This window comes from Mandrillus leucophaeus, unplaced genomic scaffold, assembly GCF_000951045.1.
Source record: "Mandrillus leucophaeus isolate KB7577 unplaced genomic scaffold, Mleu.le_1.0 Scaffold254, whole genome shotgun sequence".
NCBI lineage: Eukaryota > Metazoa > Chordata > Mammalia > Primates > Cercopithecidae > Mandrillus > Mandrillus leucophaeus.
The window spans coordinates 3,572,676-3,598,346 of record NW_012102632.1 but is presented as its reverse complement, the minus strand read 5'-3'; the positions used below and the strand labels follow the sequence as shown (position 1 = coordinate 3,598,346).

The 25,671-nt window shown below is 49.9% G+C and overlaps 1 protein-coding gene across 2 annotated transcripts in view; it reads right to left on the bottom strand.

Annotated features, from left to right (window-relative positions):
* Nucleotides 1-25,671, bottom strand: part of RASGRF1 (Ras protein-specific guanine nucleotide-releasing factor 1) — a 170,229-nt gene that overhangs the window by 99,390 nt on the left and 45,168 nt on the right. For both annotated transcript variants that reach the window (XM_011983718.1, XM_011983719.1), the window contains exons 2-4: nucleotides 14,955-15,061; nucleotides 8,825-8,972; nucleotides 224-316 (exon numbers count right to left, since the gene is read on the bottom strand). In XM_011983718.1, coding sequence (XP_011839108.1) covers nucleotides 224-316; nucleotides 8,825-8,972; nucleotides 14,955-15,061 — 348 coding nt within the window. The remainder of the gene's footprint in view (nucleotides 1-223; nucleotides 317-8,824; nucleotides 8,973-14,954; nucleotides 15,062-25,671) is intronic.

The following is a 25,671-nucleotide window of genomic DNA, read 5'->3' as shown; positions in this document are numbered from 1 at the left end:
TCTATAAAATGGGGCTGAAGCACTCTACCCCACAGGGATAACCAGAAGAAATGACAAGGTACCCGTCAGAGATAAGGGGTTGTGGGCTCTGTCTTTGAAGCTGAGGTTGGGGGATGGGGGCACGCCCTGAGGACAGTGGGACTGTGGGTGGATACTGCCAACCCTGGCCTGGCTCTCTAAAGAGAGAGCTCCAAAGAGGGCCACCCAGAGGGATAGTACAGACCTTCTTAATTTTCTTGATGTCGCTGTCTTCATCGTTGGGAGCAACAGTCTGGGTGGACTGGATGCGCTCATTGTCCTTGAGCAGGGATGCGATCTGCAACAGAAACACAGGTCAGCCTGCAAGGGGCACTGGTTCATGGAGGCCCCAGGTCTTTGGGCGGTGGGTGGCAGGCACAGGGTGGCAGCCGGCCCTGCCTCTTCTTCCCCAAGAACCATGATGCCACAGCTTGTGATTCTGACTCTGTGCATCCAGGTCATGGAACCAGACAGGCCCCAGACATCTGTGAGAAGCAAGCGCTGCATGGGGGATGGGTAGACACCTGGGTTCCAGGCCAGCTGGGCTGCCCAACCAGAGTGACCTTGGATGAAGCCCTTCTGCTCTCGGGGCTGTAGCCACCTCATTTGTAATCTCAGAATTTGACCTAAATCTGTGATTCTCCTCCCTACTCCCCAAACCACTAGTCCCTTTATTTTATAATTTTTGCTGTGATAGAACACATGTAACATAATATTTACCATTTTTACCATTTTTAAGGGTACGGTTCAGTGGTATTAAGGACATTCACAGTGTTGTGCAACCATCACCACCATCTACCTCCAGAACTCTTCATTTTGTAAAACTGAAACTCTGTACTCATCAAACAATAACTTTCCATTCCCCTGCCTCCCAGTCCCTGGCAACCACATTCCACCTTCTGTGCCTCTGAATTGGACTCCTCTAGGTAGCTCATCTAAGTAGAATCATGCGCTATTTGTCTTTCTGTGACTGGCTTATTTCATGGTGCATAATGTCCTCAAGTTTCTTCCCATGTTGCAGCATGGGTCAGAGTCTCCTTCCCTTTCAAGGCCTGAGCAATATTCCCTTGTGTGTGTAGACCACATTTTATTTATCCATTCCCCCTTTGATGGGCATCTAGGTAATCCCTTTATTTTTCAAACAAAATTGTATCTGGATATAAATCAGATAGAGCAGGTGGCTCCGGGTGAAGCCCTGCTGGCTTGGCGCTTTCCTTCCTGGGCAGCCCCAAAGCACCTCTTAGAATCAGAGGCCTATTTTAATCATAACCTGGAAACTGCTGGCCTAGAAAAGTGGAATAGCTCTTCGAATATCTAGCTGCTCTAAACATCTCCATTTGCATAATTTGGGGATCACAGATGTCGACATAGCTGCAAGAACAAAACCAAGGCATGGTGCCTAGGAGAAGGTGCACCTTAAGCTGCACTGTGGCCAGGGGCCTCTGGGACTCATCCCATAGACAGGCCAGTGGTGTATCCTCCTGCGCAGGGCTCACCCAACCACTCCAATTCTGTAAGTCCTTGTTTTGTGTCCTGTAGCAGGGTTCCCACTGCACCATGGACTTTCCTGTGAAAATGCTGGAATTGCCTGTCTACTCTTCCATCTTTGCTGTGAGCTCTAAGGGAGAAGGGATTGCAGCTGTTTCATTCATTGTGCTCCTGGTGCCTAGCGCGACATTGGGCACTCAGCACATTCTTGTTGTCTATACAAATAAGTGAGTTAAAAAAAAATCAGAGCAACAGCAGCAACAAAAACATTAACCAAGGGAAAACACTGCAGTAATGAAGCCCCGCATGTCTAAAGATAGTAGCTTGGGGGATTCTATGAACACAGCCACAAAGCCCGGTGCTGCTCTCTCTTGGGAACACATGGCTTTTGTCCCCTCAAGGCCACTTGCTGAACCACAGGATGAATGGGTGCTCATAATTGAGCAAATCAAGCACTTTGAAAGCAAAATGGAACAGTTACCCGCTCTCCACTCCTTGGTTGCTAAAATTACCCCTGTGATTGAAGAGTGGCCGAAAATATCTAACTGAGAAATAGTCAGCATGGAGATGGGCTTTTCTCCCCTCCCCCTCCCCCTTTTTGATCCTTTGAGAACATTTGCACATTGAAATGATGACTGATTCTTTGATCTAGACTCTAAAGGGCTAAGAAACACACAAGTGTGTGTACACACAAACACACACACACGCCTTTGGAGCCTGCTCAGTCAACACCTTAACCTTCAGCCTCTCACCTCTGTGCCAGGATGCTTTCTTTGCCAGTTTTGGGATTTGCACATAGCAACTCTTTTCACTTTAGGATGGTGATATGTGTGTGTATGTGTGCTGGGGTGGGGGAAGTGGTCTGTGTTTAAAACTGATGGTGCTCTTCTCAGAGAGAGAGAGGCATGCCGGGACATCTACTCAACAGGGACCAGGGCAGAAAACAGATGCAATTAGGTCAGGCACCATGCTACATGCACAGGCAACAATGGCAGCTTTGGAGTCTTTATTTAAGGATCAGGCTAAGTGGGCAAAGCTCTGGAGGGTTGCAAGCCTGGGGACCCTGCAAGAGTCTTGAACTATGTCTAGTCTTGGCCGATTGCAACTAGGAGCCAGTATCGGGATGGTGGTGGGAGCCCCAGGCCTAAAGGGCTCATGGAGGGCTCATGGAGGCAGCCTTTCCCTGACACTGGCAGGTGCCTCCTGGAAGTAGATTTTGCTTTGCACCCTGCTTTGTTTGGTTACATCCTGCCCCTACTTAGTTGACCCTGGTGAATTATAGCCATGGGGAAGTGGACCTCTGAGTCACGCCCTGTCTCTGACTGGCTGACTCCACACCTGGCTCCATGCCTGGTGTCTTGGCTGGCTCCTGCCCACCCACCACCCTCAGACTGGCTTTCTTTGCCCCTAGAGGCAAACTCTTACTTGCTACACCTGCTTTGGGCATGGTGCATTGGCTCCTGCTCCACCCTACTCCCCTCTCTGGAGACACTTTCTTTAACCCGGAATGTGTTTAGTCAGTGCAGTAATGGGTGATGGAATTAATCCAGGTCTTTGCTCTTTGTTAGCAGCCAAGGGTTTACTAAAGATTGCTGCATTGCTTGCTTTTCAAGCAGGTGCCACACAACTCAGCTGTCTCTCCTGCCTCCCTGCCTCCCTCTGCCCCCATCCAAGCCCAACAGGTGCCCCCATCTCTGTTTCCCTTTGTGCCAACCTTATCAGCATGTTCTGATGGCGTCTGTTTGGGCACCGTGCCAAGTGCCCCTTCCCTGGAGGAGCTCCCAGCCTAAGAAGGAGGTCAGGCATTCATAGAGATGACTTGCAATCCAACAAGGCCAGGCCAGAACAGGCAGCAGGGCCACAGCAGGGAGAGTGGCCATGGAGAGGGGGTGCTGGTGGGGAAGGACCAAGGCCACCCTCCCCTCCTTTCCCCAGAGCAGTCTTCTACCTATTTTATATATTGGGGTTCCACATCAAAGTGTGTTTGCAAAACTGATTCTAGGCCAGTTGCGATGGCTCACACCTATAATCCCAGCACTTTGGGAGGCTGAGGCAGGTGATCACCTGAGGTCAGGAGTTCGAGACCAGCCTGGCCAACATGGTGAAACCCCATCTCTACTAATAATACAAAAATTAGCTGGGTGTGGTGCCTGTAACACGAGCTACTTGGGAGGCTGAGGCAGGAGAATTGCTTGAACCTGGGAGGTGGAGTTTGCAGTGACCCAAGATCGTGCCATTGCATTTCAACCTGGGCAACAAGATTGAAACTCCATCTCCAAAAATAAAAAAATAAAAAAACCTAAAACTGATTCCAAGGCTAAGGTCTTCATTTTGAACCTTAGGGTAAAGGTCTCTGCAGTTCCCTCCACTGTCAGCCTTCTGGGATATGTGTGTTCCCATGCCAATAAAATATTACAGCCATCTGCAAACTCCTATGCTGCCCTTTAGGGCCTGTCTTAGCTCTCCAAATTTACTTCCAATTGCAAATGGGAGAGAAATAGCTATTAAGAAAATGAAATCATGCCAAACTGAGCATTCTAGAGGAGGGGAGGAGTCTTCTCAGAGGCAGATGTTCCCTTATTTAGATGGTTCCTTGATGGGGTTTTCTGGTAATGAAAGAGAAGGCCTGATAGGATTGTTTAGAAGGGAGAGAAGAGACTAAGTCAGCAGGGGATTGATTGTTTAACTTAGTAACGTTACAGGTGTGTCAGCATGATCTCCTGTTACAGAGATGGCTGGGGTGGGTGCCACAGGATGGAGGGTACAAAGGGAGAAGAGACAGGCTGGCTTCATGGATGTGTGGCCTGTGCATTTGCACAGAGCTCCAGGCTTACAAGGGCCCAATGGTTGGTTTAAGCTTCTGCAGTTGCTGTCTTGAAGTTTTTAAGGGCCCCACATTTTCTTTCGTGCTGAGCCCTGCAAATTACAGAGCTGGTCATGAAAAAAGTTACAGACAATAATATAATGGTAAATTATAAATGGTAAAGCTCTCTGAAAGGAAAACTGACTTGTAGCATTTGCCAGTTCCCATGATGTCAGCCCATTTCTAGCTCAGCCCATTTCAAGCTACCAAAGGTCAAATACGCAGCTAGCGAAATTCTTGAAAATCTAACAGTTGGCTCTTGCAAGCTGGTGTTATAGAGTGTTGTGTGGATGGCCAATGGCCAATGGTAGAAGCAGGCTCTGGCACATCACTGGATGCAGGGGGAAGATCTTGTTAGGGAAAGAGGTTATGGACAACAACAAAAGTGGCATGTGGGAGTGTGAGGAGAGAAGTCAGTGTGTAAAGGGGAGGTTGGTGAAGGATGGTTGTGGCAGGAAAGGCTGGGTGACATGAGGGCAGAGGTGTTTTCTATTCATTTCTGAGCTGTTTTCTATTTTAATAGTGGAGTGCCCCTCCATTCTGTTACATACAACAGCCTGTGTTATGGGTTTAGGGACTGAAGGAGGAGCCTCCTCTGAGTCGTTATTGGGACTTTTGCAGATACTCTGGTTCTCTCTCTTCTTGGAAATGGTGCGTTGTATTTCCCAGATCCTCTGAAGTTGGGTACAGTCACATGACTTACTCTGTCCAATGTGACATGAGCACTGTGCCATGTGCCTTTCCCCAGCCCAGCCACATGACTGGTGAATTTCTTGATGGCAGAAGCCTCCTTGGCTTGTCTCTTGATCACTGGAGGGTTTTGGGGAGCAGAGTCTTCAGCAGAACTCTCAATGGACACACAAGAGTCAGTAATCAACCTCTGTTGTTTTAAGACATTCGGATTCGGAGGTTGTTACTGCAGCATAATCTAGCCCATTCTGACAGACACAGGTAGTGACTACTCAAGGGGAAAGAAGCAGTGAAGACTGAGTGGAGGCAGCTGCCATGAGAAGTGCAGTGACAGGTCAGGAGAGTGGAGTTTGAAAGCAAGAGGTGGCCAGGGGAATGTAAGCCCCTGGGAATCCTCAGGAATATGTGGGATGGGGCCTGAGGAAGCTTATTTGGCCATCAGAAGAGAGGTGGACCATGAGAGTGTGGGGCCATCCAGGCAACACTGTCATTCCTGAATACGTACTTTGTTATCAAGGCCCTCTTCTCAGCAGGGAGGGAAGGCTGTGGTGGGGCAGGCTCAGGCCAAGGATTTCAGCCAGGAGATCCAGTGGTGGAGGCAAGAGACTTTGGGTAAGTTGCTTCCTCCCCACAGACTTGGTGTCTTCAGAGTCCTCCTGGCTCTGACAGTCTAAGACCCCGGGCCTTCCTCACTGGTGTCACTCTGTCCTGCCCACCTGATGGCCACTCCTCAGGAATGAGCTCTGTTTCCACTCTCCTAGAGCCCACTCAGAGCCAGCAGGTACCCTCTGACCTGCAGGACATATTTTTGCATATGTGTATGTGTGTGTGTATATATCAGGGGGACAGAAAGAGAGAGAGAGACCAAGAGAGATACTATGGCCAGAAAGCTTTCCTAAGATGGTCCTTCTTTCAAAGTCTTCTTTAAAAAATCTTTTGCCCTGAAGGGTAATACACTCAGTTGGAAGCATCGCTCCGAAAATTCCCATCAAGTGGGTCTCTACTGCCACTTTGAGACACACACACACACACACACACACACACACTCTCTCTCTCACTCAGTCATGACTGACCTGCTTTCTGCTCCCCAACACCACAGGGGGCTCTGCCCTTTGCACCTACACCCCTTCTCTGACCTAAAGTACCCTGACACCTTTTAAGGCCATGTGCAACATGAACCCACACTCCCAGGTTGTAAAACAACTGACTTCCTGACTTGGGTTCACACCGCAAACCCTGCTACGGCACTGATGACACTCTACCAAAATCAGATCCAAAGGCAGAAACTTTCATATCTCTAATGCTTCCCACAAAGTCTGACAACCATTCATTCATCAAGCCCTTATTGAGTACCTACTATGTGCCAGGCCAAAAGAAGGAGTGATAAGCGACACAGCCCTGTCCTTATGGAGTTCCTGCCGGGCCTGTTGGGGCGACAGGCACGCATGGAGCCTGCTCTCACATGGTGAGCTGAGTGTGGGAAAGCCATGGGAGCAGACAGCAGGGAGCACCCTCCGGTCCAGGGGTCCCCCAGGGTGAGGCATTTGAGTTTGGTAGGATGTCACCAGGTAGGACACTTGGGGATGAAAGGGCATTCCAAACAGAAGCACCAGCATGTGCAAAGGCCAGGAGACGGGTAGTGCACTGGTGCCCACAGTGAAGAGGTGAGTGCTTGAGGACAAGGATGAGGTCAGTGGTAGGTGATCTTCAGTGAGTAAGTGAATGAATGAATGACACCTGGACACCCTTGATCATGAAGCTAATAATCTGGTACTGGGGCTGGGCTCCTTCCCTGATCCCGTATAGGAGTTCAGTTTGGATTTAGGAATCTGTGTTGGGCAAGGATTGGTCCCACAATGAACTGGGTGGGCTGGAGAGGGGACATCCCTGAATTGAGCTCTGGTAGCCCTGTGGGAAGAGGCTACCAGAGTAGAGTGGAAAGACTGGCAAGCAGACAGGAGACCTGGGTTCCAGTCCTCTGCCACTTCCCAGCTGTGTAAGCTTGGGCAAGTGACTTGGGCTTTTTGAGTCTGGTTCCTCCTGTGAAATGTAGGTGACTGATCCTATCAGGATGGTTGTGGGGAATGAAAGAAAGTATGTCTTGAAGGTGCCTGTTATCAGGCTAGCAGAGGTGTGTAGAATCTGGAATTTTTGTTGACCTTGAGGTTGCAAGTTGATGTTACTTTGGGCTTGGCTGCTGCGGAACAAGGTGGAATTGTTGGCTTTAGATCTTTGAACATTCCAGGCAGAGCTGGATTAGCAGGTGTGATGGGCTCCTATGTTCAGAAGGCCCTGCACTTAGGACGTCAAGCTCTTTTGTTGAAATTCTTAAAATAGTTTTCTCTTTGAATTGTGTTTAGTGAGTGAACTCTGATGGGACCATGAGCACACCACAGGGTCTTGGAGCCTTGGCTCATGCATGTTTCTACCTCTCACTGCTTTCTCAGCAACTTGGATGGGTTATTGACTGCTTATTCCTCACACTCTGGCATCCCAGGCCCCAAGACCTCTGCTACCATCTGCTCAAGGAGCAACTGGTTGAGTCAGCTGAGGAGACTCACAGTCTACCATCGCTCCTGTCCCTCAGCAGGTGCCTGGGCATAGGTGCAGGCTGGGGGCCAGTGTGCGCCCCACGGTGCTACAGGCTGGCAGTGCTAGGGTGCATTAGATGGGTGACTCAAAGGGAGCTCCTTGCCCACCCAAGTCCAGCTACTGAGCACATCCTGGCAGTCGGGGCAGGGCAGGCTGGAGGTTGAGGTTGGGTGCTGCCTGTCTGCCATGAGTTAGGTCAGGAGGCTGTGGGACAGGAGAATGACTTCCCTGGCCTGGGCCTTGCATTTTCACCTCGCATCAGACCCTGCAAATTGGATACCCAGCTGACTTCAGGGGTCTGTGTTTTCATTTTCCCCTCCTCAGTGCAGAGTCCATGGTCCTTGTGTGATATGGCCAGATGGTTCTGAGCATGCTGGTGAGGTGATGGGGGAAGAGATGATTAGATCATTCTGTGTCGGGGTTGATAGCTAGTGAGGGGCATCTAAGGGACTAAGAGCTGGTGCTTCCCAAGGTTTAATGTAAATGGAATCACCTGGGCTGTTGTGACAATGTAGATTCTAATTTAGAAGATCTGGGGCCTGGCCTGAGATTCTGTTCCAGGTGAAACCAATGCTGCTGCTTCATGGCCCGCACTTGGGGAAGCCAGGTGCCAAGAAGCTTAGTCTGGCAACAATGCCGCCTCCAGAATGCTGGCTGGTGGGCCCCTGCAGGAGCTTTCATCAAGATGGGTGGAGGGAAGGGGCTGCCTTGGAGTTGAGCAGAAGCCCACACTCTAGTGACCTACCAGTGACCCTGCGCCCTCCAGAGTCTTGGGCTATTAACGCAGAATGCTCAGTCAATACAGTTGCTGACACAGTAACTAGGAGCTTACCCATAGGTAATCTCACTCAATCCTCACAGCCTTGTCAGGTGTTTATAGAAAGCCCTGTTTTACAGCTGCAGAAACTGAGGCACAGGCACGTTGAGGGACTTGTTCCAGGTTGCAGTCAGTAAGTGGCAGAGGTGAGAGTTAAACCCAGTCTGACCACAGGACCTTCTCATTCTGCCAGTACTACCACATCTTAAGTTTGGAGCCTGGAAGAACTGCATCTGGGAACTGGTTCCCCTGACCATCATGTGGCTCCCCGATCCTGCAGGAGCCCAGGGTTTAAGATGTTGTGCCTAGGGCCTGGGCCCCTGGCCAGCCTTCTCCACCCGCCAGCCCGCAGTCACCTCTGCCTTCAGCCGCTCGATCTCGATCTCCCCATCCTCGATCTGCTGCCGAAGCTGCTTGGCTACGGTCTTTTCCGTCTCCACGATCTGCAGCAGGTGCAGGTACTTCTGCATTAATGCCTCATGCTCTGTGGCCAGGGTCCTGTAGCTGTAGACAGATGGACATGGCAGGTAAGATGCTGACTCCGTGTCCTCTGGCGAACCAAGCAGGGCACTGACCGGGAGAGGGGCTCACCCACCCACCTGCACTTAGCAGAAGGCCCTGACTCCCAGCACCCTGCAGAGTGAGCGGGCTTGGCAGGATGGAGCTGGGGGCAGTCCAGGCAGGGAGACAGCTGGAGAAAGGTGGGGCGGTGGGCCCAAGTGCGAGTCTGCTCTAGAAAGCACATCTGCGTTCTTGTTCCCACCCACTTTTAAAGATAAATAACAGGGCTAGAAGAGAGAATCCTTTAGTTTGTAATGCTGTCCTATTAAAGTGTAATAAGATTTTGTGCTTCTGTTATGAAAATGAATATCAGGTTTTTAAGTTTTTCCAACTTCTCAAGAGACTTAATTGTTTTTCCTTGCAAAGGAAATTCAGCTGAGAGCCTGAAGGAGTCTGTTTTGTACCACCACACCTCCCCTCACCCCACGGGTGTGAAAATTCAGCTGCCTCATTAGTCTGTTCTTACTAATGGACCCCGTCAGAGTGCTGTAAAACAGGCGTCCACCTCATCTGCAGGCTGCTCTGCTAGCCTCCCTCCCTCCTTCTGTCCCTCGTTCCAACCCTCCCTCCATCCTTCTCTCCTTTCCTCTCCTTCCTCCCTTCCCTTTCCTTTCCTATCCTTCCCTTTCCTATCCTTCCCTCCCTTCCTTCCTTCCTTCCTATCCTTCCTTTCCTTCCTATCTTTCCCATCCTTCCATTCCTTCCTATCCTTCTAATCCTTCTATCCTCTCTTGTGCAGGCGTGATCTTTACAGACTCACAGACTCTCAGAGAAGGGAACTTGGGGATCACAAAAGACCAGCTGTCTCATTTCACAAATGAAGAAACTGAGGTCCAAATCACAGTCCATGAGTGTCAAAGCTGGAGCTAGAGTTGGGCTCCAGCCCCTGACAGTGCATTTGTGCCTCCCTTAGTGGTTTCATCTTCTAGTTTGGCATACAGTTCTCTCCACTGAAACATACACTGTAAAATGCACTTGATGTTGCATTTTGTACCTTGCTGTACATAAACACACACCCCCCACAGAGGCATCCCATAATACCAGAATATTATACATACAGCGCGAGAGAACATTGTGTCTCTACATGATATTAATATACTCCAGTGCCTTTTTTCGTACATAGGAAGTATCTATTATATATATGTAAATAAAAACTAAGTTGGGAATATGTAAAAATACTTAATATGGTTGTGGAAGACAGCCAGTGTCTCCCTTGATACAAACACACACACACACACACACACACACACACACACACACACAGTGTCTGAGGGTTCAGTGATGCTTACAGTTACAGTGTCCCCCTCTGGTCTTATGGCCAACTCCATAGATAAGAGCACGATAGCTCCTATTGTCCCAGGCACTGCTCAACAAGCCTCAGCTCAGCCAGGATGGCTGATGTTGATGTTGACTATTCTAAGGAAGGTGCCTCAATTTCCCTTTCTGCGACCATCACCATGTCACTCCCCTGGCCCCCATTTTGAATGGGAGACATTCCTGGGAGGCCAGTGGGCTGGCCCCAGGGCTTGACAAAGGAAGAAGGCAAACAATCAACCTGTCCCATCATTCCATCACTGTCCCATTGACGTGTGCCCCTGGCTTCCAAAAGGATGATGCATATGGAGAGGTTTTTGTTCACAGGTCTGTGGTCTCCATCACCAGCGGCTCCTTTACTGGGGAGGAAGGCTTCTAGTTTGTGTTGAATCTGCATTACCTGGCAGTTGCAGAGCTCCCAGCTTACTGGGAGCCAGGATCTGGGACTCTACAACCCTCACTTAGGCACCCATGTCCTGTGTGACATTGGGTCATACGTCTGTCAAATGGGCTGAAGGGACCCCTCCCTGGGTTATCGTAAGCAAATGATGAACTGTGAGAGCTGGACAGACTGCAGAGCAGACAGACACTCTCAGATGCAGAACATTCTGTCAGGCTCTGGAGGCCCAGACAGGCTTGGCAGCATTGATGTCAATTGGATTATTATTATTTTATTGGCTTCTTAGAGCCAGTCTTTAATTTAGTGAATTGCTTGAAAAATTATCCTGTCCATGGTAGGCAGGAGAGGAGTGCTTTGCCTGCGTGGCATGCACCGTTGCACAGTTGCCCCGCAGGGCTTCTTCTCCTGTCACCAGCTTGTGTCAATGTGGCTCAGTTGACCTTAAAGCAGGGAGATCGTCTAGGTGGCTGTGATCCAATTGCATGAGCCTTTAAAAGCGGGGCGTTTTCTCTGCCGGTTGTAGAAGGGACAGTGAGAAATCTGAGGCTGGAGAGTTACTAGCTTGAGGATGGAGGAGGCCATGTGGCAAGGAGTATGCAGCCTCTAGGAAGTGCCCCCTACTCCCCTTCTCAGCTGCCAGCAAGGAAACAGGGACTTCAGTCCCATGGCTACAAGGAGCTGAATTCTGCCAACAAGAAGAACGAGCCTGGAAGTGATGATTTCTCAGAGCCTTCAGAGAGGAGCCCAGCCCACTGACTCTTTTTTTGTTGTTGTTGTGTTTGAGACAGTGTCTTGTTCTGTCTCCCAGGCTGAGTGCAGTGGTGCAATCTCTGCTCACTGCAAGCTCTGCCTCCCGGGTTCAAACCATTCTCCTGCCGCAGCCTCTCGAGTAGGTGGGACTACAGGCACCCGCCACCACGCCTGGCTAATTTTTTGTATTTTTAGTAGAGATGTGGTTTCACGGTGTTAGCCAGGATGGTCTCAATCTCCTGACCTCGTGATCTGCCCGCCTCGGCCTCCCAAAGTGCTGGGATTATGACTCTTTGATTTTAGCCTATGAGACCCTGGGCAGAGAGAGACCTCAGTCAAGTATGGACTTCTGACCCAAAGAACACGGAGGTAAAATAATGGGTGTTGTTTCATGCTGCTGAGTTGGTGGTAATTTCTCATGCAGCAATAGAAAATTAAAACACTATCTTTAAAATTAAAAAATATATATATCATTCATTTTTAAAATTTGAGGTTTAACATACATATTGTAGAAAGCACAGGTCTTAAGTGCAGTTTGATCAGTTTTGATAAATGAATGCACTCAAATCCAGATGAAATTTCCATCACCCCAGGAAGTTCCCTCATGCCCTTCCCTGTCAATCCCTACACCAGAAGCAACTACTGTTCTGATTTCTATCACCACAGGCTCATTTTGCCTATTTTAGAATTTCATGTAACTGGAACCAAATATCATGTACTATTTTGTGTCTGACTCTTCACTCAGCAAATTGATTTTGAGATTCATCCACCAGGTTGCACGCATTTGTAACTGGTTCCTTTTACTGCTGAGCAGCATCCCATTGCATGCATGTACCAAGGTGACTTTAGACATTTGCCTGTTGATGGACACATTGGCTATTCTTAGTTTTGGACTATCATGCATAAAGCTGCTAAGGGATATTTGCATACGACTTCTTATGGACATTTTTTCATTTCTCTTGGATAAGTGCCAAGAAGTGGAACTGCTGGGTCACAGAGCAGATGTATGTTTAACTTTTTAAGCAACAGCCTTGCAATTTTCCAAAGTGGTTGTGCCATTTTATCCTCCTGCCAGCACTAGATGAGAGTCATGTTTGTTCCACTCATCTTCAACATTCAATATTTTCTGTCTTAACCATTTTAGCCACTCTACTATATAAGTATTGGTATTTCATTGCCTTTAGAAACTTTTCGTATTGATTGAGATTCTAAATCAATGTAATCCTGGTTATCAGCATGTAAAAGTTAGAATTCTATAATACTTCTACATTTACAAAGCCCCTTCACATAAATAATTTCATTTGCTCCTTAAAATAACCATGCTCTTGGTTCTACTTTAGTGCTTAGGAGACTGAGGTCCAATTGCTCCCCCTGCATCTGGGTTCTTCCTCACTTAGTTTTATCCTCCACATCATGAGCAATTTCCAATTCAGATCATAGTTCTGATCATGCTACTCCCCTTGTATAACACCCTCGATGGCTTCCCACTATTCACAGGGGAAAGGTCAAACATCTCAGCAGTATTCAAGATCCAGTTATGGTCTGGTTCCAGCCCACGGTCCACGGTCCAACCTCATCTACTTTCTCTCTCTTTTTTTTTTTTTTCTTTTTGAGACCAAGCCTTGTTCCGTTGCCCAGGCTGGAGTGCAATGGCGCGATCTCGGCTCACTGCAACTTCCGCCTCCTCGGTTCGAGCAACTTCTGCCTCCTCGGTTCAAGCAATTCTCCTGTCTCAGCCTCCTGAGTAGTTGGGACTACAGGCTCCCCTACCATCCCCCGCTATGCCCAGCTAATTTTTGTATTTTTAGTAGAGATGCGGCTTCACCATGTTGGCCAGGCTGATCTCAAACTCCTGACCTCAAGTGATTTGCCCACTTTGGTCTCCCGAAGTGCTGGGATTACAGGTGTGAACCACTGCACCTGGCCAACCTCATCACTTTATGACACCCAGACTTTGCCTCTTCATTATTCTTGGAATTATCTTTCCTGTATCAGTGCCTTTATTTAAAGCTTTTTTTGTGGGGGGTGGGGAGAAATGAGCATTCAATGCTACCAATCTAACCCATTAAGTCTGACTCCCAATCCCCTTACTCAGGCCAAATCTTACCCTATTTCCAGCTTCCCCATATTCTCCCATTTCCCTGCAGATGGAAGTAATGTCTCTCTCTCATGTTGTTTTGTATTTAACCCAGCCTCATGCACCAGAGCGATCTGTGCATACATCTAATGTCTACCTGAGGGAATACTTATGTTGCATCCATCTGTCTCCCAGCACTGTGCACTGGGCCTGACTACTGGTTCATATGTGACAACCTGGTCTCTGTAGCTAGAATGGATACCCCTTGAGGAAAGAACTAGAGATGGCCTTATCTCAGGGCCAAGGTCATTGCTGTAGTCATAATAAGGGCTTCTGGTTAACTAGTCTGACCCAAGGCTCAAGGAGGGGCCCTAGGATCCATCTATCCAAGCATACATCCATCATCCACACATACTTTCAACTCGTCCATGCATCATCCATGTATCCTCCATTAATTCACCATTCATCTTCCATATATAAACTCAACAACCAGTTTTGCATCTATCCTCCAACCATTCATCCATTCTTGCATTCCTCTAACCCATATTTACTGGGCACTCTGTCTATGCATTTATCAGGCCTCGGTAATGCAAGAATCACATCTGATCCCTGCCCTCAGGAGCTTCCATTTTTTTAGGCAGCAGATACAGAAACACCATTACTCACTAAGGTAGAAAGATCCACTGCCCAGAAGGGAAAGTCTGGGTGCTGCTGCCCCTAACCATGCTCAGCTCTGCCAGGCGATTGTCAGCTCTGGAATCACATCCTGGCTCACAAACCCATCATTTCCCTAGGACCCAAAAGGGACTCCGTTCAGCTTGGAGCCCCTGTTGTCTCTGTGGTACCTATTGTCCTTTGTCTTTCCCCTCTCCTGGCCCAGGGAGTCTCCCTCCGGGGGGGCACTTACTGCTGGAGCAGAGGCAAGGAGCAGGCCTAGAATCCCTGAGTGTCAAAGTTCAGAGAGGTTTAGAATGTCAGTCTCTGGATGAGAAAAGCAAGGTCCAGAGAGCAGAGAGGACTGGTTCATGGTCACGCAGCGAATGAATGGCTGCATTTGGGTCAGAATGTTGGAGGACTTAGGCTTCAGGAACCAAAAAATCCTTTAACCAAACCAAATACTTGGTTCCACTAATATAAAAGAGGTAACTAGTGTGGGAACAGGGTAGGAGCTACAATACTCATGGCCTATCATTCCCTGTGGCACTGAGAGGCTTATCTCAGAGGTGCAGGCTGTAAGGGTGGACCCTGCCAAGAGATGCTTCTTCTCCTCCTTTCCCCTGCCCTCCTCTTCATGGGGCTTGGCTTTGTTCAAGGGCCCTTGAGTCTGGTCTCTTCTGCCTGGACTATGGGGTGGGGGCTTCCTGCCCTGGGCAAGGAGACATACCTGGCATGTGCAATGGCTGCCACCCATTCATCACAATCTTTTGCGTCCTCTGTCCTCAGCTCCAAGGCTTTCTGGTTCTCATGGCTGAAGTTCACCGTGAAGTAATGCTGTACCAAGAAGAAGACATCTCCAATTACCAGAGTGTCCATGGGACCAACAGAGACTCCTGCAATCAATCTAGCTGTTTTGCAAAGTGCCTGCTGCCACATCAGCTAGGCACAGATTCCTTGTTTGTGATAATCAGAATGCCATTCTATTTAGCAGTTTCCAATTCTCCATTAAAAGGGCTTTTGTACCATGTAACAGAACCTATGCTTAGGATATTGTAAGAAGGAAACAAAACACACAAAGCCCTGTGCGACAACAAATTGCAAAAAAGCCAGTTTGAAACCATCAGGCACGCCGATGGGAAGGCAGGGAAAGCACACCATTAGAACATCCTTTTGGGAATTGGGTACTAATTCAATGCAGCATGTATTTAACTCACAGCACAAAAATGGACTAAGTGCCCTTCTAGGTCCTGGGGTTAGAGCGATGAGTAAACAGACACGGTCCCTATTAGAGCCCACTGGAAGCCACCTCTGTGTTGGGTGTAGGTGACTAACTTAGAACCATGTCAACCATGGGCCCTGCCCCTTAAGGACTCAGGGAAGCAGAAGAGTCAGACTATAGACACCCATCTGCAATACTGTTATATGAGTTAAATACATGTAAAGCTCCTAGAAGAATGCTTGGCACCTAGTAAGCACTGTAATTGCTATAATTAATGTGGTGCAATCACTACTGTCATGGAGGTAAGAACAAAGGACTGTGGGGGCACAGAGCAAGTCACCCACTGACTTATCCCAGGGAGATCAGGAGGGCTTCCCAGAGGATGGGACATTGGTTCTGGTTTTATTTCAGCTGAATGGAAGAGCATGGGGACAGCCTGGTGTCCAGAGCTCACAGCATATTTGGGAGGGGGAGGGGGCTGTACAGGGCTGCCAGTGGGCAGGTGGGCAGGGGCTGGGGTGCAGCTGAGAGGAGGAGCCGTGGGAGGAGACGGCAGCAGGAACAAAGCCCAGGTTTCTGGTTTGAGCAACTGGGCATGTTGGGAGAGTCAGACTGGGCTGGGACATTGGCTGGAGGAAGGGGCAGGGGCTCTGAGGGGCCAGTTCTGCACGCAGAGGGATTCGTTGAAGAGAGCAGACAGACAAACGAAGTGCTAGGGGACCAGCCTGGGCCTAGTCCTGGTGAAACGGGGAGGAGAGAGGCAGGGGGTGAGGTGCAGAGAGGGGTCCTTAGGTCTGCCATTCAGAGGATGTACCACAGGCCAGCCATGGTGTGGTACTGAGCCAGAGAGGGTGCCCGTCCCTCCATCCCTCAGTGTCCAGGTGGCAGGGAGCAGCAGCACAAGGTGCAGTGTGTAAACTAATTTTAGCTTCTGCTGACATTTATATATTTTTGTTAATTGTCAGTCTAGGTGGCAGCCGGGTGTATGTGAAGCAGGGGGCGGGGGAAATGAGTGCAGTGGGGGGGAGAGAGAGGGAGAGGGAGGGAGGGAGAGAGAGAGAGAGAGTTGTTACAGAGTCAATGTCTGTCTCTTGTTTCCTAGGAAACAGATAACTGGGGCTATAGAATGAAATGTCAGCTATAGCCTCAAATAACTGAATCTGAAAGGCTCCAGTGGGCAACCCGCCCCCCTCGAGGAGGAAGCAGGTGACACATAGTGGCAGGCGGCTACCTAGCACTTTCACCATCTCTCGAGAGATGATGAACACACAAATGCTTGTCTCCCATGATCTCATTATTTCCACAATCACCAAGCGGAACAGGTATGCTCTGTGTTACAGCTGATGAACCTGAAGCTCAGAGAAGTTGAGCTGCTTGCCTAAGGTCAAACAGCGGGAAAGCAGAGGAGCCAGGATGACACACCTGCACGGGGCAACTGCCGCCTGCTTAGGCCCTGGGCTTGGCCCTGGGATGTAAAGACAAAAAGGCAAAGTCCCCACCTCAAGGAGCCTGTAGGCAGGTGAGACTCAGAGTCCCAAATCAGAAACAAGGCACTCAGCTACATATAGGCACGGTGGGGTTGCTGGGTCTCCTTAGAGCCCCAAGGGGAATGTCCCAGAGCTATAGGGGCCCATTGCTGGGAGCAGAGCAGGAGTGTTCTCCTTCCCCACTGGGTCACCAGGGGACTCAGAGCTGCATGGCGTGATGGGCTTGGCTGAGGGCTTTCACTCCTCGCAGAGTCTTCCCAATTGGCCCTCCTGAGTGGGGAAGCAGATGGCTCCCTGCTACCCGTGTGTACTGGAATCCCCTGCAGCCTCACCCCTGCTGGAAACCTAACTGTGAGGAAGGATGCCAGGAAGACCCTCCAGGCCTGAACCCAGTCATCAGAGACCCTGAACTTCTGACAGGTGATGATGCCCAACTCTGTCCTGCAGACCAGGCACGGGGCTCCTGGAGGCTTCAGAAAGCTGGCCGCAGGCTACCCAGAGGCTTTCCCCACTCCCTTCCTGTCACTCCAATAGTTGCTAGTTTGTCTGCCTGTCTACTCCATCTGTGTGACCTCGCTCTGACCCCATCACTGCTGCCCTAGCTTAGGCCCCACCACCTTTCTCCAGGGCTACTGCCACAGTCTCCTAACAAGCATCCTGCATCTGCTGTCCTCCTGGGATGGGAGACACTGCCTAGACCCTGAGTGACTGACGAGCCTGGAGTTCAAGTGTAGTGGCCAGTTTATGGAGGGATGGCTTTCAGGACAGGTGTGACCCAGAAGCTTCCCTGTGAGGCATAACAGACAGGCTCCAGGGTCCAGGGTGAGCTCTGGGAGAGTCCAGAGCCACTTCAGGCTCCTGGCCAGAGGAACTGCAGTTCAGGCAGCTGTGAGGGCCTCCACCTTAAGGAGAAGGGGAAACTAGAGACCCTACCACGCCTCAGGCATAGTACTAGGTTCTTTGCACACATCAGCTGACTAGAGATACAACTGCCCTAGAAATTAAGTCTGTTATTCCCATTTAGTTGGGGATGTTTTGAGGCAAGACACATTCATTTGTCCAAGGTCACCAGGCTAGAAACAGCATCACTGAAGCCAGAACCCTGGGCTGCCTTTGCCCAATGGTGCTTTTGCTGCTGCAGGAGGCCTGAGCTGGAATATAAGTGCCTCGAATGAATTGAGAGCAGTTTGTTCCCTTTGTGCTTGTAAACCTGCCCCCTGACATCTGTTTTATGCAACCACATTGCCCGACTGACTTGTAGAAATTGTTTGCTAAGGGAAAGTCAGCTTCCACCCAGAGTTTCTGAATCAGCACAAATCCGGACTTTGGGTAGCAAGTAAATGAGACTTTGCTCTACGTGGGAACTGGTAGGGACAGAGATAGAGACAGAGACAGATATGATAGAGATAGATGGGTGGGGGGGGGGCGGTGGGAGAGGGAGAAGCCTACAGAGACAGAGTATAATCCACTGGGAAAGACCAAAGACCACATCTAGAGAGAGACGATGAGCTCTAGGCTCCTGGAAGATGCTATGAAAATGGGAGCTTAGAGAGTTGAAAGGGACTCAGTGAGAATGCAGATCTCCAAACCTATGTGCAGGAAAACCTAAAACACAACCAGTGGTGTGGGGGAAAAAAGGGAAAGTGACTGTTTTTGTGAGGCTCTGCTGTGTGCCTGTCACCCTGCAGGCACTGTCACTGTGTTCCTGAGGGAGCCCAACCACGGTGGAGGTAGGTGGCATGACCCCACTTCACAGAGGGGGCTGAGGCTTGGAGGTGGGTGTGAGGTGTCTCTGGGATTGCTGTCTAGGGCGACAATGGCTTGACTCTTAGCCCAGGGCCCTTCTGTTCACCCTGTTTGTTCTCTTCACTGTAATGGACAAAACTTAATAGGGGGCAAGTGGCTTTCTGGGTGCAGAAAGAGCACTGGAAAGGGGGTCTTATCTGGTGTCAGTTCTACAGTTGAGACAGTGTGGCTCGGGGGCAACTAAGTCTCTTCCTGCTTGTCATTCTTAGCTTCCTCATCTATGAAATGGGGAGTTAGATGAGCTGGGCTCAAGGTCTTTTTGAGCTCGTATATATAAATATATATATATACACACACACACACAGAGACACACATATATAAATATAAAAATATATTAATATATAGATCTGTGTGTATATATATCTACACACACACACACATACATACACATGCTTTTATATCTATCCATCTATGAATATATCTGTCTGGAGAACGTGAATGAGAGTGTGCATGCGTGGATGTGTGTGGATGTGTTTTGGGTCTTTCCCTGCACTTCTGAATAGGCCCTGGGTTGTTTCCAATCTCTCCTGTAGCTCTCAGAGGCTGTGTATGTTTCTGGCCCATCCCTCTTCTCTGTCAGGTCAGGTGTGTGGCCTAAGTGTGGTCTGAGGGTCTAGGCATGGCACTGTGTCCTGGGGTCAGCCTGGCAGGCTGAACCCCAGCAGAGGCCAGGCAAGGACCCCTCCCTGGGCCTCAGGGAACACACAGGCCAGAGATTCAGGTCTCGGAAAAGAGTTTTTCTGGACTTCAGGCCTGGCCAGGCTTAGGCTGGGGATGGGGGGTGTCTGCACTCCATCCTTCCCCTCACCTACAAGACTTCTCCCTGAGGCCCCTCCTTCCTTGGAGCCTCACAGCCTGGCTGACCCTTTGGTCTTGGACTGCTCAGGGCCAGGGCTTGTACCTGCTTATTTGGAAACTCTAGAACCCTGCACAGAGCCTAGTACTGAGTGGATGCTGATGAATAGCTGAAGAATGAATGAATGAACAGACACATGAATACTTCACCTTGGGGTTCTGATGATGTCCTGATGAGGCACCCAGGACCTCATGATGGTCCTCACCCCTCTTGCACTTGTTAATGATTTTGCAAGCAACCTTTCTGGGCACTTGTGACATCCCAGCCACGCTGCTGCATCTCTCAGGGACACAGGCCCATATGGGGATGGCAAGACCCTGTTTGCTGTCTTTGGTTAGTGAGGATCTGTAACCACTGTTTTTGTCCCAATGTAGGCTCACCCCAAATAAGCGGAGCCCTGGGAGTGAGGAATATAAGTGATAGAATTTTCTCTGTGCCAACCAATTTCCCATCTTTATCTTGCTTTCCAGCCAGGATAGAGGGACTGGGCAGACTTCTCCAGGGGAAGCAGGTCTTGCTGCAGCAGTTGGACAGAAAGGGATTTTTTGGTGATGGCATCAGAAAAGTAAAGACTATCAATGCTGGTGTTTCTTAAGTAAGGGAAGGCAAAGATTTGGGGGAAATGGGCAGAAGAAGGGACTTCCTATTGCTTTTTATTGGGTCCTTGAGGTGCCTGGGCTGAAAAGGCCTTGATCTTTGTCTACCTTCCTCACCCACTGCCAACATTTTATTATGAAAATTTTAAACATTCCCAGACATTACAATTATTTTACAGTAAAAACTCATATCCCACCACCTAGCTTTCACCATTACACTTTACGGCACTTGCAGAAAACCTTGGCCCTTATGAGGCTCTTATGCGCCATTCACCCAAATGGAAGATTCCCTGCCATGAGCTGACACAGACACCTGAAGACAGTGGAAGCCCCCAACCCCGGATGTCCCCACGAGGTCCATGGATGGTGGCAGCAGGGGCTGGGGAGTAATGTTCGGGGTGCCTTGCTTCTGCCTGGGAAATGCTTAGGTGCTAGCATTCTGCTCAGGACGCATTTGGTTCCACAGGTGTGAGGTTGGGTCTGGGATATGCTTGTGTGTCCCACTGATCTTCTGGGACTTTGGAGATGGAGAGCACATGGGAGTCTCAGGGTTGCAATAGTCCAGCTTTGTGGTCCAGTTTGGGTCAAGGAGCCCACTCTCCACCCAGCCCCTATCTGGGCAGCTCCCCTGACTGGGACAGAGCATATAACCGGGGAAAAAGGGAGACAAATGCTTCCGTTCAGCCTTAGTTTCTGTCTGGGGTTTTTTAAAAAAGGGAGACTCTATTTGGGAAACTTGATTTCCTTTTGAGATAAAGAAGTGGCCTTAATAATTGGAGGCGGACTAAGCAGGTGGAGGTTAATATTCCTTCATGTTTCAGATGACAACAAATGACAGGTGTAGGTGGCATTGTGTTATCCGGGAAATGCTATTGTTGGTACTACTTGCTAGGTGTGTAACCTGGGGCCAGTCACTGGATGGCTCTCATCTCAGTTTCTTCATCTACAAAATGGGCATAAGAAGAGTCCCTTCCTTGCATGGTTGTTGTGAGAGTCAAGTGAGATAATTCTGGTGCCTGCAAGCAAGCATCCAATGCATGTCCACTATGCTTCTTATTTTATTAATATTTTTATAACTTTCTCCTTGGCAAGCTTGGGTGCCACTTTAAAGCACAGGTGATTTCTTGGCTGGTATGGGCTTGGGGTAAAAATATGATGATCTTCTAGGCCCCATTCCATTTTAGAAGTTAAGGGCAACTTCAGGGAAATAGACACAAAGTTGTTGAGGATCTGAATTGCCCATCTTGTGCGTGACTGGTGGCTGTACAGGAGCATGTCAAGGCTCAGGGCAACCTTCCCCAAGGGACACTCGGACCTCTTATCCTCTGCTGGTCTCCAGCCCCGGGAGAGCAGCTGCACCCTCAGGCTGGGCTGCCGATGCTCTTGCTGTGTTCCCAAGGAGCAAATATGCAAGGGAGATGGATGGTGGTTTGGACATGCCTGAGCCTGAAGCCTTGTTTTCATGGTGGGTCTCAGGACCCACTGCAAGGCTATCTCCCATTACTGCACTTTCAACAAGGAGCAGGGCTGCCTCTGGCATGGATAGACCAAAGTTCTAGGAAAATCCTACCTCTTGGATCTTTGAACCTGGAAAGGGATCATTTCCTTTCCTCTCTGTTCTTTCCATTTCTCTCTATCTCTCTCCTTTGCATTCTCTGAAGCTTTCTTTTTTATTCTTTCTTTCTCTCTTTCTCCCTCTCTTTCTTTCTTTCTTTTTGAGTCAGAGTCTCACTCTGTTGCCCAGGCTGGAGTACAGTGGCACAATCTCTGCTTACTGCAACCTCCACCTTCTGGGTTCCAGTGATTCTCCTGCCTCAGCCTCCCGAGTTGCTGGGACTACAGGTGTGTGCCACCATGCCTGGCTAATTTTTTTTTTTTTTTGTATTTTCAGTAGAGACGGGGTTTCGCCGTGTTGGCCAGGCTGGTCTTGAACACCTGCCCTCAAGTGATCCATCCGCCTTGACCTCCCAAATTGCTGGGATCATAGTTGTGAGCCACTGCGCCTGGCCCTCTGCAGCTGTCTCCTCCTTTCTTTGTGTTTCTGTTCCTGCCTTTCTTCTCTGTATCCCCTTTCCAAGTCTTCCCTCCCCACGCTTCCCAGCTTCTTTCCACATGGCAGGTGAAGTTAACTGGTCAGGGTGGTACCAGCTGCAAAGCGGCACCCCATATTGGGGCCCCCTAGTTTCCCCTTTCTTGGCTCCTTCCTCTTCTCCAGGCTGTGACTGAGTGTACCAGGGGCAGGGGCTCCCACTCCTTCCCCCTGTCCTAGAAGTCTGAACACATATCTTCTGGCCCTAAGACTCACTCTCCTGTCCCTGTGATCTTTTCTGGCTGGTTTGGGTGTATTTTGGGAGAGGCTTTCTGGATTCTGGAGCAGTACCATCTGCTATTGGGAAATGAGCTTAGGGAGGAAGGAGGAGCCACTGGCCTGCTTTGGTTCAAGGCCCAAGCTCCAAAGTCTCAGTCAGGCCAGCCCAGCTCCCTGGAGCTCTGAGATAGCTGCAGAGAACTGAGGAGCGTTATATTGCCAGCAACTGCCTGAGGACCTCACGAGGGTGGTGGTCTGGAGCAGTTAGGGGGTTTCTGGGAGTTCTTGATAAATCATCTTAATATCAATTTCTTCCATGGAAAAACAACGACCCTGCATAGCACCAGAGCTCTTGAGACAGTCTCATAACCTCAGCTGGTATCGGTTCAGAGCTCAGGCTGACCCGAGTCACCTTTGAAAGCTGAACTCCCACCTGGCCTTCCTCAGAGTTATAAGGTTGGGCAGAGGCCAGAGACAGATCCCTCCAAAGCTGCAGAGTGAAAACCAGACTCTCACTGGGGGCAACACTGGAGCTGCTGTAATGAGGCCAGAATCACAACTTGGACATCCCCAGAATGATGCTGAGACCAACCAGAGCTACCCAGAGCTTCTCAGAGTCACAACACGAGAGCCTCAGTGTGACCACAGGATAGGACCCGAGTCACACCTGACACACCAATGTGACCACATAGGCTTGCCTGGATCCCAGTTGGATTCCTCTGCAGAACAACAGCATTGTTCTGGAGTCAGTCCCAGGGACACCCTAGGACTCTCCAATGCAACAGAGAGCCTCATGCCCACCTTCCCCGGGCCCTGGATGTGATCAAGACTCACTATATGTGATCAAGGATATAGGATACATTCAGATATAGGACCCGCATCCAAGTTTCAATAACAGATCTTCACAGGCCCACTAGAGTTGCTGGAGCAGATCCAGCATCCCCCGCAGCCCTTCACCAGACTGCCCGGACAGGGGAGTCATGATGCCTGATAAGCCCATGGCTCTTTCTAAGGGCAACTAGTTCCTGTGGGGAAGCTGGACTGGGGCCAGGTAGAGCAAGGGCTCTCCAAACTGCCCCAACAGGGAAGTGAGGCTGGGAGTTTGCCTTAGGAAATAGGAGGAGAGGCAGTTGGTTGGCAGTATCATCAGAAGCTGCAAGGAGACCACTAGGAGTTGGGGTTGTGAGAGACAAGAAGGGCTATGAACAAGCAGAAGCCATGAAGGGCAGGTGAGCAGGAGATGTGAGGTCAAGCAGAGATGGCAGAGCACGGAGGATGGCACGAGCAGACATGGGGTGCCGCTGAGTTGCACTGAGGGTGGAAAGCTAGAGGTGGCGTCTCAGGCTCTGGCTGCAGGTGGTTGGGGGTGGCATGGGGACAAGACTGGCTGCCCTGGAACACCTGGACGCCACCTCTTCTCAGTTATGTGTGCTGGGAATGCTGCCTGTACTATGGTTCTTTTTCTTCCAAGAATGTCCCACCACCCTTATTGCCATGAGAATCCTTAAAGTCACTGGAGCAGCAGCAGCACCCAAATCACCTCGAAATTTGTTAGGAATGTAAGTTCTTGGGCTCCACCCCAGACCTCTGTTTTGAAACAAGCCCCCCAGGTGATCCTGCTGCACCCTGAGGTATGAGAAGCATTGCTTAAGACAAGCCACCATCACTTGAGATAAAACTACATGCGGGGCCAGGACTGTCTTCAGTCTTGCTGGGTGTCACCAGTTTTCCAGGATCAGGCTCGGATCTACAGGTGCCTCAGAGGTAAGTAGATGTAAAAATGCATTTCTCCTACTTTAGTATCCCAGTTGTCCACTCCATATCCCTTGGGGCGCTTGCTAAAAATGTAGATCTCCAAGTACTAGCAGGCCTTCTGAATCAGGATCCCTAGGGGTACGACTGGGATTTATTTTGAAGAGCACCCTAGGTGATTCCTTACATGCTCATGCTTCAAGGAGAACTGATAAGCCCATGGCTCCTTCTAAGGGAAGCTGGCACCTGTGGGGAAATTGGGCTGAGGCTCTTCCCTGAACTGGACTGGAGCCAGGTTAGGGTGGGGTAGGCAGCTGATGTGAGGGTCAGTGATAGGGAGTCTTATAGTCCGGAGATACATCCGAACCTGGCTTAGCCTAGGACTGCAAGGACAGCCTCAGCATTACCAGAGCACTCACCAGGTTGTGAGGGCACAGCCAGTATCCTATGTGGAGCTTCACCTGGGCGGGAGGCCCAGGTCCACTACCACACCTGGAAGGTGCCATGGGCTGTATAGAAAGACCCTTATCATGAGCCTCACTAGCCTGCAGGGGCCAACTCAGAGCCACACCCAGGCCTCATAATGCATCCAGGGATTCACAGAACCATCACTGGGGTCCAACTGCAGTTGTATGAACAGAACACAGCCTCATTCAGGGATTCCCCAGAAATGCAACAGAGGAAGAAACCACCAATGGGCCACACCCGATTTTGCTAGAGAAGAGGTAAGACTTGGTGAACCACTTCTAAGGCTCCTGCAGGGCTGCAGAGATGGGCCCAGAGCTCCACTTGGGGCCTCCACAAAAATCAAAGATGGACCTAGAGCTTCCCTAGACCTGAAGTAAGAGATGGATAACCTGATTTGGGATTCCACCAGGAGTCCTAAGATTGAGCGAGAAATACTGGCGGTATCAAAATCACTGTAACAGATCCACAATGATTCCAAGGCCTTCCCAGGTGCAGGGATGGAGTCTGGACCTCCTGAGGCTTGACCTGGGTTGCTGAGTATCCCTAGACCTGCGAGTCTCAACCATGGCTGGACATTGGAGTTTTACATAGCATCCCCGGCTGATTCCAATGCGCAGTCAAGGTTGAGAACTACTCGCTAGTCTAGACTTTCGCCTGGGGCCTTAGTAGGAAAAAAGGGATTGATCCACAAACTATACCTGTGACGTACCCAGAAATCACATCTGGGGTTGTGCCACGACTAGACTCACTTGCGGGCCCTTGTCTTTGCTGGAGGAAATGTTCTGGAACCACACCTGTGGCCTGAGCTGGCCTGGAGGTGCATGAGCTCCAGCTCATACCTGGCGCAACTATGCCCTTCCTGTCCAGTATGTGCTTCCTGGCCCCAGTATGCCTCTCCTGCCCAACCAAGTTGCAAAATGGCCCCTGCTACCCGAGGTCAGTCTGGAGCTGG